The sequence below is a fragment of the Brachionichthys hirsutus genome, chromosome 7, assembly GCF_040956055.1.
Source record: "Brachionichthys hirsutus isolate HB-005 chromosome 7, CSIRO-AGI_Bhir_v1, whole genome shotgun sequence".
Lineage (NCBI taxonomy): Eukaryota > Metazoa > Chordata > Actinopteri > Lophiiformes > Brachionichthyidae > Brachionichthys > Brachionichthys hirsutus.
Genome location: NC_090903.1, coordinates 10,384,022 through 10,399,461, shown reverse-complemented (window position 1 = coordinate 10,399,461; position 15,440 = coordinate 10,384,022). Strand labels below are relative to the sequence as shown.

Sequence of the window (15,440 nt, the reverse complement as noted above, 5' to 3'; positions counted from 1 at the left end):
ATGGATGAATGTGGACCAGCCATGAAAACAGGTCTATTTCAGTCGGCCATTGTTTGGCACTCAGTCGTCACCGTGTATGCAGCGAGTCGACAGCCAGTCTCCTGTGTGGACTAGCCTTTAGCTCACAAAAGAAAAGGTATTCACGGGGAGGCAAAAAAAAAAGGACATGTGTTTCCTCCCACTCAGCACCGAGTAAACCTGTCCTTCGCAGAGAACCGAGACGTTTGTGTGGCATGGCAACACGTTTTTCCGAAATGGAATAAATGCACTTAATAATCCGAGGCCCGATTGCACTCTTTGTCTCGCTACTATAGTTAGAGGGCCGGAAGCTCGAGGCCTTTGAGAGGAACCCTTAATTTGAACAAGTCGCTGATGATGATCGCAGAGCAAATCAACGCCACGCAGTGCTGCCATCTGCTCCCCATAAACCGAGCGAGATTTACGAGCGGTGCCAACATACGAATTCTGCAATTTTCCACAGTTCGAGTCAACAAGTGCTGTTCAGGCGACGCCCACCAAGCCAATCGTCACTCCTCTCGTTTTGTCTTCCCGGAGAGGCAGGACAGCTGCGAGGGAAAAGGCCTCTCCCTCTGTGGAGACAATTTGCATTATGAGTACAGGAATTAATGATCCCGATGAAATAATCGCCCGAAAGCCAACCCCCCCCGGAAGCAAATGTTTTAAAGCGTTTTTCGAGCAGATGTTGCTCAATCGGCCAAGTTATTTGCGGGAGGAGAAAGCGATGGCTAACACTTATCCTTATTTAGGACGCAAAACACATTAGCCGTGAACGCTTATTGTTATTGGATTGCTTTTTAAGCCTGTGAGCCAACGGAAAGCGATTTGAACTCGTAATGGGATTTCATGTCTGATACTTGCAATAATAACTCTTTGGAAGTCTTTGGCTTTTCCTCATCAGAGGAAACAGCGAGCTTGAGAGACGCTGTAATGGAGGGAAACAAAAAGAAAAGGTTTCTACTGCTCAGACTTCCAGGTGCTCTGGTGTCATTAAAGCATATTATTACGCTGTAAATCACACAGAGAAGAGGGGAGAAGCAGCATTCATGGGAACCATGGAGACAAAGTGTTGGGTTTGTCTCTGCTCACCTTCGAGGGCACATTAGTCAATCGGTGACATGTGACACTGCCAGCCACCTGTCCGACTTCGATAGGTGTCTGCTAACACATACGGCGCCACACGTACAGCCAGATAAACACAGCTGCCCTCCATTTGACTAGGCTAAAGCGCAACACGGAAGGAGCGGCTCCCAGCATGTCTGTCTCTGAGCCCCGGGCAGAGAAGTGATGGCTATATAGATGAGCAACTCAATTTGTTTTATCGCTTCTTTTTTTGGTTCATTCATTACATTGTAATTGATCTGTTTATTGTAAATCTCTTTTACTATTAAAAATAATCTGTCATTTGTGATCGTGCTGAAAACTTCATGCAAACCTTGTATGAGGGGAATGAGCTGCTTGGCGGAGGTTTGTGCTCTCTTATCATGCATTCATTAAAACTTATACTTTGTTTTAAGACAGTTATTTACGTTATCGCCTTTAATTTCAGGTCTCAGATAAGACAATCTGAGACAAGTCTCACTCGCTGAATCAGCCCAAGTTATATTTGTTACAAAGGAAAAGGGAAAAAAAACATCTATAAAAGAGAAACACCATCTCACTTCCTCTCTTTCCTCTAATTTCGTGCTCTTTAAATGCACGTACACATTCCACTTTAAACATTTCACTGTTTGACCCACAAAATAACCTCGTATAAAAGAAAGATTATTTTAATGCCAAGATGTGAGTATAATCCTCACTCCTCCACATTGAGCATTGTAAAGCTGACACAAAAAAAAGTGTTCTAGTACTTTGACCTCTTCTGAAGTATACTTCAAGTGATTCTGCTGACTGTGTAAAACTCGGCTTTCTCTGAAGAGGCAGCCAATGTTTTCGAGGCAGTTCAGTCCAGGGCGCTATAAATGCGTCTAATGTGGCCGTTCCGGTCTCCCTCTCCCCGTCGTCTGTGTCTGCCAGCCGCTACTACAATGCGCCCTATTTATAGCGGTTTTACCTCAGATATTTACTCTCTCCCCTGCGTAGCCTGCCACTTCCTGCCAGAGGGGAAGTGTGTTCATGTCTGTGTATGCGTGTGGTTCAATGACCTTTGAGAGCAGCAACCAGACTGTTGATGGCAACGGGATTTTTTTACATTTCCAGCCTTTTGTGTCAGGTTTAAAGAGTTGAGGTGTGAACAGATGTCTGAGCCTTTCACTTGCGAATACATGAAAAGAAGGGCAAGACATCTTTTCTTCGAGCAGAAACCTTTCAAAGGTCAGGAATGGAAAAACTTCCCAGAGTAAAGCATTCACACTTTGCGGCGTGGACGCCGCGTTTGGGTGTGCGTATGTGCTTCGGCCACCGCCTCCCGGGTTAAGATATCGGAATCCACCTTCCTCCAAGGCCACGGTCGAAGGAAAAGCTGCTGCAACTGGCTGGAACATCCTGTTTTGGTTGTAAACACCGTCATGCAGGCACGGCTTTCCTCTGCGTCAGGAAAAACAATCTGCTCTATCGCTTCATTTCAGCGGTCAGCCACTCCGTAGGCCAATAGTAAAGCCTTCCACACAGACCCCTCTAGAATTAAGGCCTATAAAAAGGTGGCAGGTGCATCGAGTTCGTTTAAGCCACTTGGAGATACATGAGAGGCGTGATAGGAAATCCCTGGGAGGAACAAACTTTTCCAAGCCAGCATGTCTTGTTTGTCTGTCTGCTTCACAGAGGCCGGGAACATTTCCTCCTGACATCACTTCCTCCGGCCGCCGCGAGGTTACCGGCCATATTCCACATCTAGTCTTCCTGTCATTTTCTGTTTGGGTCTGGTGAAACAAAGCGCCATTAGAAATATGTTTACCTTTAACTTTATCAACCGGAAAAGAAAAGCAAAAACGACAAATGAATTGAAACGCCGTAAAACTAGTAGGTGAGATGCAATGAAACGTGACACTTTGAAAAGATTCGATGGAATCTTCGCACTGAATTCAGGCCTTTGATGTGTGAAAGCGAAGGGCTTCCACAGAAATCCCAAATCACTCATTAATAAGCTGCGATTGAATCAGAAGTACTGTATTGAGTTCAGGTTGCACATTTATTCATGTCCTTTCTGTTCGAACAAAGGCCTCGTGTTCTCGTTCCTTCACAAGCAACTCGTAAAAAAAAAAAGTTAGAAAAATATACACTGATATTAGAACTGAAAACTTCAGTGTCAAATTCAAATATACAATTTTGCATATTAAGAAACTAAAAAATGAAGTCAGAAAAGGTGGCTGCACCTGAGGCCAGGTGGTTTTCTTCTGTTTTTTTAAAGAACAGAGCAAGCATCCAAAAGAAGGCACTCTCATTTCCTGAACACCCCGCGAAGCTTATTGAGCTACATTCGACAACAAAACATGAAGAAGATGAAGGGGTAAGTCTTACCCCTACCCGCGACCCCCCCCCCATTCTCAATGCCTGCATTTTCTCCGAGAATAAAACAAAGAAAACAAAAACTTGAACTAAGTACAGGATAGTGCAGCTACTGCTACAGTACTACACATTTATGGTTAGTCGACTTTGGAAAGATCATCAGGTTGAAGAGAGAGTGGGGGATTTTAAGACAACCCTCGTTTTCCAACTCCTGAGTTAAGCTGAATACCCATTTTAAAGAACAACCAACGTCACTGCATTGTGATTCAAAGAGTGAGAAAAAACGTGCCATTAAGAAGGTGACTTTTACAACACACTTAACCCTTTATCATTCGTCATCACTTTCCTTATCTTTCCCTTTCAAAGCAGGCCGAATCCTCTTCTCCGCGTTCCTTCAACCCTTCTTGATTAGCCATCTCTTGGTACATCATTCATGTCCAATGACTTTATACAGCAGTCCATGAGATGGTCTTTAGAAGATCGCTGACAAAATGTTCAGTTTTTCTCAATCTGGTCCAGATCCAGCTCCCCTCCCAGCTGGAAGATGTCCCTCCGGGTGCTGCAATCACCCTTCCAGAGGGTGTGTTTGCTGCACACGATGCCCAAAGGAGACCCAGGCTGGGAATCCACGCTACAAGCTGAGTCACTATCCATCTCCTCGTTTGATGATGAATCATCCTCCTCCTCCTCCTCCTCATCTCCTGCCACTGAATGCCGAGACTCCAGTCCAATCTTGGGCACGGCGGTGAAGTCTGAATCTGGTTGGTTGGATGTCTCAGAGGTGGGAAGGGGCAGGGCTGATCGGCAACCCTCTGTGGGCGAGAATCTCAGGCAGCTCAAGCTCTGAAAAGTCTGAAGTTTCTGTGTAGAAGAGACAGAAAGGAAACACAGAGGTTGGTGGGTGCCCTTTAACCTCAGCTTAACCGTTCACCCTCGGGCTAATGAGGTTACGTGAAAAGAAGAAGTCTGTCGGAGCGACTTCAAGCGCTTGGAAAACAGCCTTTGCTTTACACAGATTTGATCATGTTTGGTAGTTCTGCACAAGTCGGGGTAAATCTATACATGAATAACTGACTATGCTTTTTGCTCTCAGCACGACCTGACAGATTTAATTCACTATAAAAATGTCTCTGTTTGCCATCGTGCTCTCTTTTTACACCACGAATGGCTCCCCTGCGACAAAGAAAAGCAGGGAAGGGGTTAATGATCGGTGGCGTGGCCAGGCAGCAGATGTTGGAGGCCTGGATGTGAATAGAGATGAGGGTTTCTCTATAGAGCCTCAGCTTACATGATAGACACTACTAATGTCCCTCGGTGTGCTCGGACATTGCTTTCCCTGTTACTGGGAGTGGACTGCCCCCCCCCCCCCCCCCCACCACCACCGTATCGTGACACACAGCCTATACTGAAGGCTTTGGGCTGTTTCAGTCAAACACAGTTTTTGTTAAATTAACTTTATACCCAAGTGGCTCAAACACTTCATCTGCACACCAAATGCAGTTGCCTCACTGGTGTGGAAAATGGAATTTCTGAGCACTTGACCCCCCCGTATTACCTCACTGCTAATTATCACAGCAGAGGATATGCAAGAATGAGAAATAGGACGGAGAGAATCAGCTTCTCCACAATATGCTTTCTATAAAGTCCACTGAGGCTCGTTTGGATTTGGGTGGGTGTGGTGGCAGTTTGGGAAAGCAGGATTGGATTTCTGCTGTTTACCCAAGTTTTCCTGTGCATGGATTTTTTTCTCTCCACCATTTCACTTGAGCATACCCCAACCAGATGGAATAAATCCAAACCATATTAATTTATACACAGGTTCTCTAACCTTGTGTCAACTTAACCCGCTGCGGTTGCTGGAGGTGATTTAATCATTTACAATCTAAAAAAAAAAAGAAAGAAAATCTTTAGAGAGGTATTAAGGACCGTAATAAACAATTTAATAAGAATAGTCAAATTGAAAAAAAAAACTCAGCTACAAGTATCGAGCTGCAAAGAATGACTACGCCACGTCGCAATAATTTCACCAAAGTCACTTTGTAAAAATGGATTTTTAAAAACAAACATGTAAACTTATTTTAGCGTAATGCATGCATTACAACGCCAGATTAATTTGGCATGAACGTGTCAGAAAGGATTGGGGAAATCAACATTTGGAATCGCTCCGAGCGCTGGTTGCATAACAGCTACACATGCAGCGAAAGCCAATCAATCGGATTTAGAAACCAGTGAGAAGCTGATAGAATACACACGCAAATACTTCAAGGCATACGCTGGTGTAGAGACGGAGGACACCGGTGGATATTATGTGGCCAGGTGCGTCTGGGTGTGCAAATATTTGACTGAAAATAGGACGGGCATCTTCTCATGCAACCGCCCTCATGTTTGTTGTGACTGTTTGACACACCCTATAAAATCATCGCCATCCAAACGAAAGAAAGGCATCCAGCAAAAATGACCAGAGGGACTGCCCTAATAAAAGGAGATAAAAAAAAAACACAAGCGGTGATACGAGGCACTGAAACAAAGTATTCTGTGACGAGACATACTCTTGAACAGTTTTTCTTCATGTATCAGCGAAACCAGAACTTCCACTCTAAAGATATCATCTACAACATTTGAACTGAAAGAAGTACAAGCAAAGAGGAAGTGCAGTACAAGCCAAGAGGTTAGACAAATATCCTCTGGATAATTAGGGCAAACGGCAGAACGTCGCCATTTCAAGTACTGCAGCATGTGAACTTGATTAGAAACATGTACACGCATGTACGCTGATGCAGAAAGCCGGACACGTGCGCACACGTCAATATGGATGTAATTTAAAAGGCAACATACGACCTGTATTTGGATTTGCCACGTAACGAGGCCACATACACAACACCCAATTGTTCTGAGGAGAGCAAGCACCTGTAAAAAGTAAAGGTCCAAACACAGACAAGAGAACAGCCAGACGACATGCCTGCACACCCCCGCCACAATTATCTCTGTTGCCATCTGCGTGTGAATGCTTCGCTCTCAGTATTTGTCTGGCGTTTACTCTAATGCAGACAGAAAACCTGGCAGATAACATGGGAAGAGAAAAAAAAAAGTAAATATGTCGAGTCGGAGCAAAGATTAAATGAGCGGCGGTAGGTAATGTGTGTGTAACTGCAAACTGGCATTCGGTGATGCTTCGCGGAGCACCGACGGGACAAGTCCAGACATGTCACAGCATGAGCCACCGCTCAACACTTCCACAGCGAGGTGTTCCCTTGTTTAGACGAACAGAGAGTGATGCTCAGCTATGATCGCCACGTCTGCCATCCCAAGAATGAGGAGATGGGGGGGGGGGGGGGTAAGGATGGGGTCGAGCCTAGCAGCTCCACTTTGGGCCAGAAAGAAGACATTAATAGAGAAGAGTGACGTCTGGCTAGGCAAAATCAAGCATTCACTCAAAGTGACCGCCAAAGATGGTCTGTGCTTTGTCCTCAAAATGCCAGCGACCCCCGTGAGGTTGGCCACTGGGGCAAACTCAGATGTGCACGCACACACACTCACACACACACACGCACACACGCATTACAGCAGCTCCAACGAGAATGGCAGGGCTGGCCTCACACAGACCATTTCCTCAAAAGCAAAGTGGGGAGCCGTGTCAACAATCATTCAGCAAGTGACCTAGAATCGAGAGATAACATTCCTCATCCGACAGCTCACTACGCCCACGACTCTGTGGAAAAAAACAAAACAATGGAAAGCCCAAGGTGGAATCAAAATTAAGCAGGGGAGAGAGGAGTGGAGCCAATATCCGCAACTGACGGGGAGGACATGCACGGAATTCTGGGGGCTGTCGCACATAAATCCCAGCAGTAGTGGAGCTATAGCTGATTAAACTGACATGCATCCTCAGAATTCTCACCCGCCTTCATTGTGGCGGAGGAATCTACAGCCCAAATTACACCATGTTCCACTGACAGCGCACGCCGGGGACTTGGAACATGTCGATCCCAAAGTGTCTCAACCCTTGAACTTCCAGGAGACTGTAGCGATAATACAAGATCCTGCTTTGGGTGTCGTAAAAAAACATCAGGGTTTGGGCCTGTATTACTCATCCACACACACACACACACACACACGAAATAGAGTGGGGGGGGGCAACTCAAGCCTCACTTAAATCACGCATGTGGTCATCGGTCAGTTGGAAGATCAAATGCCAGAAATATGATACAGAGCATGCAAAAAAAAAAAGAAAACTTTCAGATTCCCACAGGGCACAAGAAAATGTTGTCTATTCCCAAGCCTGGTTGTAATTCTTGTGCTGCGTTTTCTCCAACCAACTTTGCAACCCCCCCATGTTTCCAAATTGTGGTTTCCATTTCCAGTTTGTCCGCTACTAGTTTTCCACTGGCCCTCAGTGAGACAAACTACCTCATAAACCTATGACAACCACATGAATCTTCAATGCATCTAGGATTTTTTTTTTGGGGGGGGGGCGGGGTATTTCTTTGAGCTCAACATGGTAAAAACCTGCATGTTTCCTGGGTACGCTCGTGCAGCATTTGACCTGGACTTGTGATTGTGACAAAAAAAAAAAAAAGACTAAGTTTGAGTGGCATAAGGAAGACGGAGAACATTTGTGCTGCGTCATTACAGTAGATCCGATGTGACCCGAGTAACCTGCGCTCCTTTCAACGATGCTGGGTGAATGCAATCGTGCACGGAAGTCCAGAAAAACAGAAGAGGAGAACAGAGGAAACACGCTTGACTGACTGGGAGAACCAATATTTGGGTAAAGGAAGAGAGGGGGCGAGGAGTAACTATTTTCTAATAAATTTCTAATTTCTCGTTCTGGTGCCGGGCCATTGTAAAAACACGAGTAAAATACTTATATGGTTCTATTTTAAGTTAAACAGAGTTCCTGCAAGCGAACAATCAAACCCTTGTCTTGGGGGGAAAAAATATAATTATGTGCCTCTAAATATCCCAACTATTTGAATGGAATCAAAGATTTGAATGAAACGGGACAGGTCATCAAAGATGGAAACAAAAAAGGTAGAGGATTCACAGAGAAAGTAAATAAAAGGCGATGGTTCCAACCTTCGATGGGCCGTTTTACCCAACAGAGTAAACCAGAACAAGGCTTGCTAGAGCATGACACGAGGTTGTGTGACCGAACATGAGGAATGCTTCTTTAGCAAGTACCATTCCCTGAGCCGGACGGCGCAGAGATCACTTATCCCCGAGGGCATGAAGCGAAGAACAACAAATCTCAAGTCAGCTTGATTTAATAGAAACCCGACCGGAAAGCGAGGGAGGCCCCGGTTATGTTCCCGAAACTGCAACACGTCTTCTTCGTCTAAGAAACGGAAGGTTTTTGACTGGGCGGCAGAAAGAATTAGCCAACTGATAAAAAAAAAAAAAAAAACTGTTGATATCGATTAGCTAAATAACAGATAACAGTGTGCGTCTGTCCAGGTTAGCATTTGTTGAGCAGTTCCAACGAACCTGAGTCATCTTTGTGAGATCCAGGGAGGGCCGCTGCTCCTGGGAATCCTCTGGTCTCCGGCGCTTCTTCCCAATCTTCTTGTCATTCAGCACGCATGGCTGGGACCGGCTCCGAGACAGACTCCCGACACCCCTGGCTCTCTCGCCGGCACGCCTTCCCAGTTCTGGGGTGGAGTCTGGAGAGCTGGCCCCCAGCACCTCTCCCCTCTGGAGCTCTGGCAGGCTGATCTGCTCGTGGGAGAGGGAGAGGGGCCTGAGGAAGTGGTCTTCCTGGTAGTGGCGATGAAGTGAGGAAGGGCAGCTAGGGGACAGTGGAGAGGCAGTGAACTGAGGATGGAGAGGCAGTTGCTGGCTGAAGAATGGCAGGTCAAGGGATCTGTCAGGAGGGACGCCGGAGCACGAGGGAAAACTGAAACTGGAGCTACGTTGAATGGTGGGGAAATGGCTGCTGGAGAAGCACCCTCCTCCTCCTCCTCCTCGAACACTTCCTCCACTGTGGCATCTTCGTTTTTCCACTGTGGTCCACACCCGAGAGCCTTGGGGCCTCCACGATGAGTGGAACCCACTGAATTCATCAGAAAATGACAGGGAGCGACACTGCCGCTTGCTCGGAGGCGCTGCTGGAGCTTGGCTGGTGGCCGTGGTGGTGGTGGTGGTGTAGTGTGCAGTGGCGCTGTGGGAGTGAGGGTCGGCCAGGTTGGACTCCCCAAGGCTGAGATCTCCTATCAGACTGGTGATGGCAGTGGTGCCGCCTTGCTCCTTGGCCCAGGACCAGGACCCCGGCTCGGGCATCGCATCCCACAGGAGCTCCAGACTGGAGCGAGGCTGGCAGGGCGCTCTCTGCTGGATGGCACAGCTTTGCCCGCGGCCCAGCCACCTTTCTGCCTCTGCAAAATTCACAAAAAGCACATAAGCTCGCGTTCGTCAGCTGAAATGCTGGTCCCAGTAGAAGCGCATACATTTGCACGACTTTACTGAAACCTGCAAAACAACAAAACCAAGACAACAAGACTTTTAGTCAAGTGGTTAGCAGGATATGCTTCAGAAAGCAGGACTTGGCGTCCGTCTCAGCAGCTGCAGAAGAGAGAGAGGCCGTTACGCAGTTGTGAGAAACAAAAGCGAAGCTGCTGATCCAAATGCTGTCGTCTTGGATCCTTGTCTCTCATTTTTGGCACGCGCTCTCTCGCGCACTTGGTGGATGGAAGTCATTGTTTTGGACAAACAATGCACGGGGGGGGGGGGGATACAGCGGCGACCTGACGGGAATGTTTGGACAAACAACTTGACCAAAGGGAGCGAGCGATGAACTGCAAAACGCAACCCTGTGAAAGAGAGACGAAGCTCGCGTTGAACTACAAAGACGCATGAAGGCAAGCTTGAGGCCCCCCCACAGCACCCCATCACCCGCCAAAAGAAAAGCCGTACAGTGAGCAGTAGCAGGTAGCGTGCCTTCTAACGCCGGGGTAATTAGTGCAACACAACAAGAGCTACAGGGACATTGCTAACATAGGCAACAGCATATTCAATTACAGGTCACTCCCACGAGAGCGGTGCAACGTCGTGGAGGCAGGTGCACCCTGATCATGAGAGGGGGGGGGGGGGGTGACAGACTGGATTAACAATGGGACAGTTGTAGTGGGGGGGGGTCTCTGACCTTGATGATTCAATTCATGAGGAGCTTAAGGGGGCAATCCATTATATTTAAAAATAAAAAAATAAAAAATGAGGGCAAAAACAAACAACGGACGCCGTTCGTATATCCACCGAGTGCATTTTCATTAGAACCAAAGGCAAACAATAGAGAAATAAAGGAGAACACTCACCCACAGTTCCACAGGAGAAGAGGGTGGTCCCTCTGCTCATGGTGTGGAGGTCACGCTGTTGGGGGGGGGGGGGGGGGGCACAGGGGCACAGTCAGTGAGACAGCGTAACACAAAAAGCGTGGTTCGAGATCAACGATGTTACACTTAGGGTTAGATTTCTTATCTCCTAACCCAAGGATGGAATGCTTGAAGCACATTTAACGCCGCCATTACTGTCATTTTTATGATACTTTAGAGTAAAAAAACGCACGTATTACTTCAGGGGGTCGTCAATTTACGACCGTTCCACTTTGCGAACGCACTGGTCAGATTTTTTTGTTTTTTGGTCTGTTTACGAAGTGTTTTTACGACATACCGGAACCCGACCAAAGCGACAGAACACCACCTGACGGCTCTTTTTTGATGTGCCATCGCTATTTGTCTTCACTAATTTCTGTAGACTTTCAGACGTCTAAAATACAAACTTGGTTCAAATCGACTTTCTCTTCTCCATTTTACCTCACCGTTGAGCCAAATTAAAAGGCTTCACAGAATGGCTGTTTGAACAATGGCCGAACAGTTTTATCTGTCCATGCCTCTCCTCTGCAACACCTACCGGTACTCACAGTTCAATCTGACAACCGGGTGCAGGTGGCTGCCAGCAAAATGTTATACTGGTTACACTGCTCTGAATGAAACTGAAGTTACTAAAACACAAGAGATTAGGATAGGTTAGGCATCGGTTTCAAAATAAGGGTCATGTTGCAGACGATGGCTACAGAATGTCAAAGCACTGGAGGTTTTATTATCGACGGTACTGTCACGTAAAGTGCATATAAAGGCTGTTGAAAGCAGAGCGGCTTGTCACGATGTGTCACAATTGCAGACACTTCAGTAGCAAAGGTGACAATGCAAGGGTTGGTTCAACATATTTGTGAGAGATGTTTATTTGCACAACCAAACGTTGCAATGATTTCCCTAAATTGCCATGCGCCTCGGTCAGCATTGTACTAGCATGCAACCAATAATGCCTAAATAAGTATCGTGCAGCACCTTGTAAAAGTCTACCTTCATCCCTCGTGAATGATTTTTCTAACCTTATCTAGTCCCCTGTTCCAATAAGATGAAGCGATGTGAAGTCAGAGTTAATCAACACCTTCTGATTCATGCTTGCTTGACATGTTGAAATAGCAATGACACAAAAATGATTACTCAAGATAGAGAACTCCGATAGAAAGAAAGCGACATTTTACCTGTCTTGATTTGCTATAGAGTAGTGAGATAAAAAATAAAATAGTGTATATATATATATATATATACACCGGTATATGTAATTCTTTGTCAAGACATTGTACTGAAACCAAGTCATAGGCGGCTTAAAGCTTTTTCTTTAAAAAATGATTATTTTGAACCCCGTGCAACAGGAAATCAATAACGGGCTACTATGCACGGACTTCAAGAAGGTCTCTCTCACCAGGCGTCTCTCGATGCTCTTGGTCCTTACATCATCGACACCCTTCTTCTTTTCCAGTGCTTTAAAGAAAATGATCACCATTGTAACACGCTGCTCTGCTCCGGTCTGTTTGGACGCAGAAAGACGACACAAGCAGCCATCTTAGAGGAGGGTCGAGGGCAGCTGGTGCGTTGGGGAGAAGCATACAACTGGCTGGTGACCTCCCATCTGGTGATGACGGCTGGTGGGGATGGAGGTAGGATTTTGAGCTGACCCTGCATTGACAGAAAAAAAAGTGATTTTTAAATATTGACAATTCAAAGTTTTCTACATCATAGATATTTCTAATTTGATACGCCTCTTCCAGGGTTTATTGGAAAATGTAAAAAAAAATATATAGTTTCTGAAAAAACTTAAAACAAAACTTGACCCAGAGGTGACTCCAATGTTGATCCACCTTGAAGGATTTATCTCCAACAACAAAAATGAGTCAGAGTCTTATTTCACTGTTGACGGAGTAAAGAAAACACGTTCATCATTCTTTCACTCGGTAACTTATCCCCCCTCGATTCCCCCCCAAAACAGCTCCAGGCCTATAACAAGCCTTTTAAAACAACACATGCTGCTATATGCTAAATTGCTTCCTTATCCCTGTGTATAATGGAACAGAACACACAGATGTGTAAAAAAAAAAAAAAAAAACAGATAAAGTCAAGTTAATCCAGTAAAAGGACTCATCATAAAAATCGCTTGACTACAGATGTGGCTGAAGAAATAGGAAGAGAAAAGAAACACTTTATATGGAGCGCTGGCTGCCTCCTTGATCGGACGCAGAATGCACCATACAGACAGTAGCCGCAGCAGCAAACCAACGCTGAAAACATCTGGATGGAGTTATATACGCGGCAGATGGATGCCGACTTCGAGCTCAGACTTCCTGATATTATTTAATGCATTGGAAGGATTCAGAAACTCCTTTGTCGCTGATAGGGAAATAAAGAACTTTAACCAGCACCCGTTTAGACAGCACAAGGAAGTTTCAGTATGACCCCCCCCCCCACCACTCCCCATCAGAGATAGGCATTGGTTCACTGGGTGTTAAATGAGTTTAACAGGACAGTGCATTTTTTGCAGGGAAAAGAAAAGGACACAGACAGACGATCAGATTGCTAACAGACGACATGTTTCCTTCCTTCACTATAGCGTCTCTGTTCCTTCCATTTTCTTCAGCCGTGGGACTATAAATGTTGCATGGAGGCCTTCCTCAAACCAACTGCAAACATATGACTCCTATTATCTCCATTTATCCCGGAAAGTCAGTGGAGCACAACTGGGGCCTCTCCAGGCAAGAGGGTCTGGTGCTGGTGGAGGGTCAGCGAAGGGGAGGGGGGGGGGGGATGTTGTTCTTGATTAATTCTGCAGATTTCTTTACTGATTAGGACCGACACCGAGTGATGGGTGTGGCGTTGTAGCAATGAGTGTGTCTGTCTAAGAGTAAGTGCTGAGGAGCGTGACAGCCATGTGTAAGAAGTGCTACAGAGGTTAGAAAGGGTTCCCGTTTCATCAGGGCTCCAACAGCACCTCAAGTTATGGCCCAGGGTCTGTTCATGCTAAAATGTGTGTGTGTGTGTGTGTGTGTGTGTGTGTGTGTAGACTGGCAAATGGGGTTATGGGAGAGGGCAGACCAAGTGTGAAGTGAAACCTGCAGCCATGCTTACTTAATGAACCGACTCCTTACGATGGGGAATCCGGAGCTTAACACAGAGAGAACTGTCAAGCAGACTTTCCCTGCATAAAGTGACTCCTGGCTTCACCTCCCTGTTGGAAAAACCCTTGACTTGCTGCCACAACGTTCGAAAAACTATAGGAAGAGATCAGTTTGCGACACACCTTCATCTACAAGCTTAATGGTTCAGCCTTGTCAAAGCTATTTCCAACATGTGGCGTTCTTGCGTACTTGTTTTTCCATCCTTCACTGAGAGTTATTTGAGGCTGGTATCTTAAAGCCAAACCAATCAGCAAAAAAAAAAAAAAATTATGACTCTAGCGATAACCCCTAACGCCATAAACAATCATTTCTACGAGCCATTGTGGAAACCAAATAAAGCATGACGGTTCAACTCGGGAAGGTAGTTTGTCCTTCAGATGAGTTCTATTGCAAAAAAAAATAATTTTAGACAGCTGCAACGTTTTTCCATTTCGACTAGCAGCCGCAGCCCAACCAGGGATCAGGACTACGATGGGCCCGTTTATCATATACTGTAGTTATTATACATCTTACTTACAATACTGCCCGTCGTGAGCAAATGTCTGCAAGCCTTTGTAATGTTGAATCAAATTTGAATTTGTTTTCATGCCCCATAATTCGAGCAATCTGAAGGAATGCTTTATCAATGATAAGACATTTTTTCAACCTAGTTAAATGTAAGTCCATTGTGGACTAAGATGTAATGCTAATCCTAGTCAGATTTGTGTATGCTGGGGATGCAGACAAGCAGCTCTTGGCTCACAATAGCTCGTGATTCATGGAGGGCACTAGAAAGGGCAGCGGAGATAATATGGCCCCTTGCCCGGGATGAGACTTGTACAGGCGGATGAATAGGAGCCCATTTGGGGTCCCCCCCAAAAGAACCTCTGTGGCGGGGTGCTAGGTGTCCATCACCAATTGGCTCTGGTTACTGCATAGTTCTGCGGAGTGCGTCTGGTGTCAAGGCTTTGATCAGTGGCTGCAGCTGAAAGAAATCCACTCGTTACTTTATACTAATGAAATAAAGAGGAACAAAACACAAAACTCCAATGGCGATACCGCCAAGAAACCTTGTGCAAACCAGGTTCTCGTGTTAATCAGGTCAAAATGTTGACGATTTAACAGCTTTACCAGATTAGCTCGGACTGCTGGAAGTCGAGGACGAAGCTAAATCCAAAGCATCAAAAGAGTACAGAACTGGAAGCACATTTTGTTTTTCTGCAGACGGATGAATAAAAGCGAGAGACTCTCTTTTGGGAGTCGGCATTGCTGATTGTTAAATTTAGGGTGAACACACACACACACACAGCCATGTCGCTCTCATATAATGCAGTTGAGGTCGTAGAAAAAGGGTCCTGGGGAGGTCAAGACATACCAGCGGATGCTCTGGTCATCGCCCTAGTAGCCACTGCAAAAGGGAACACTGCCCAACAAACACCACGCCATCAACACCGCTCGTTCCTCAGGCGATGAAAAGCTCGCTCAGTCCAAA

The 15,440-nt window shown here is 45.9% G+C and overlaps 1 protein-coding gene across 1 annotated transcript; it reads right to left on the bottom strand.

Annotated features, from left to right (window-relative positions):
* Positions 1–3,124: 3,124 nt before the first annotated feature.
* On the bottom strand, positions 3,125–12,303 carry fam53b (family with sequence similarity 53 member B). Its single transcript, XM_068740954.1, has 4 exons — positions 12,223–12,303; positions 10,770–10,824; positions 8,947–9,833; positions 3,125–4,323 (listed from the first exon to the last, which is right to left on the bottom strand). Exons 1-4 carry the CDS (start codon positions 12,301–12,303, stop codon positions 3,958–3,960), a joined length of 1,389 nt encoding a protein of 462 aa, XP_068597055.1. The 3' UTR covers positions 3,125–3,957.
* Positions 12,304–15,440: the final 3,137 nt, after the last annotated feature.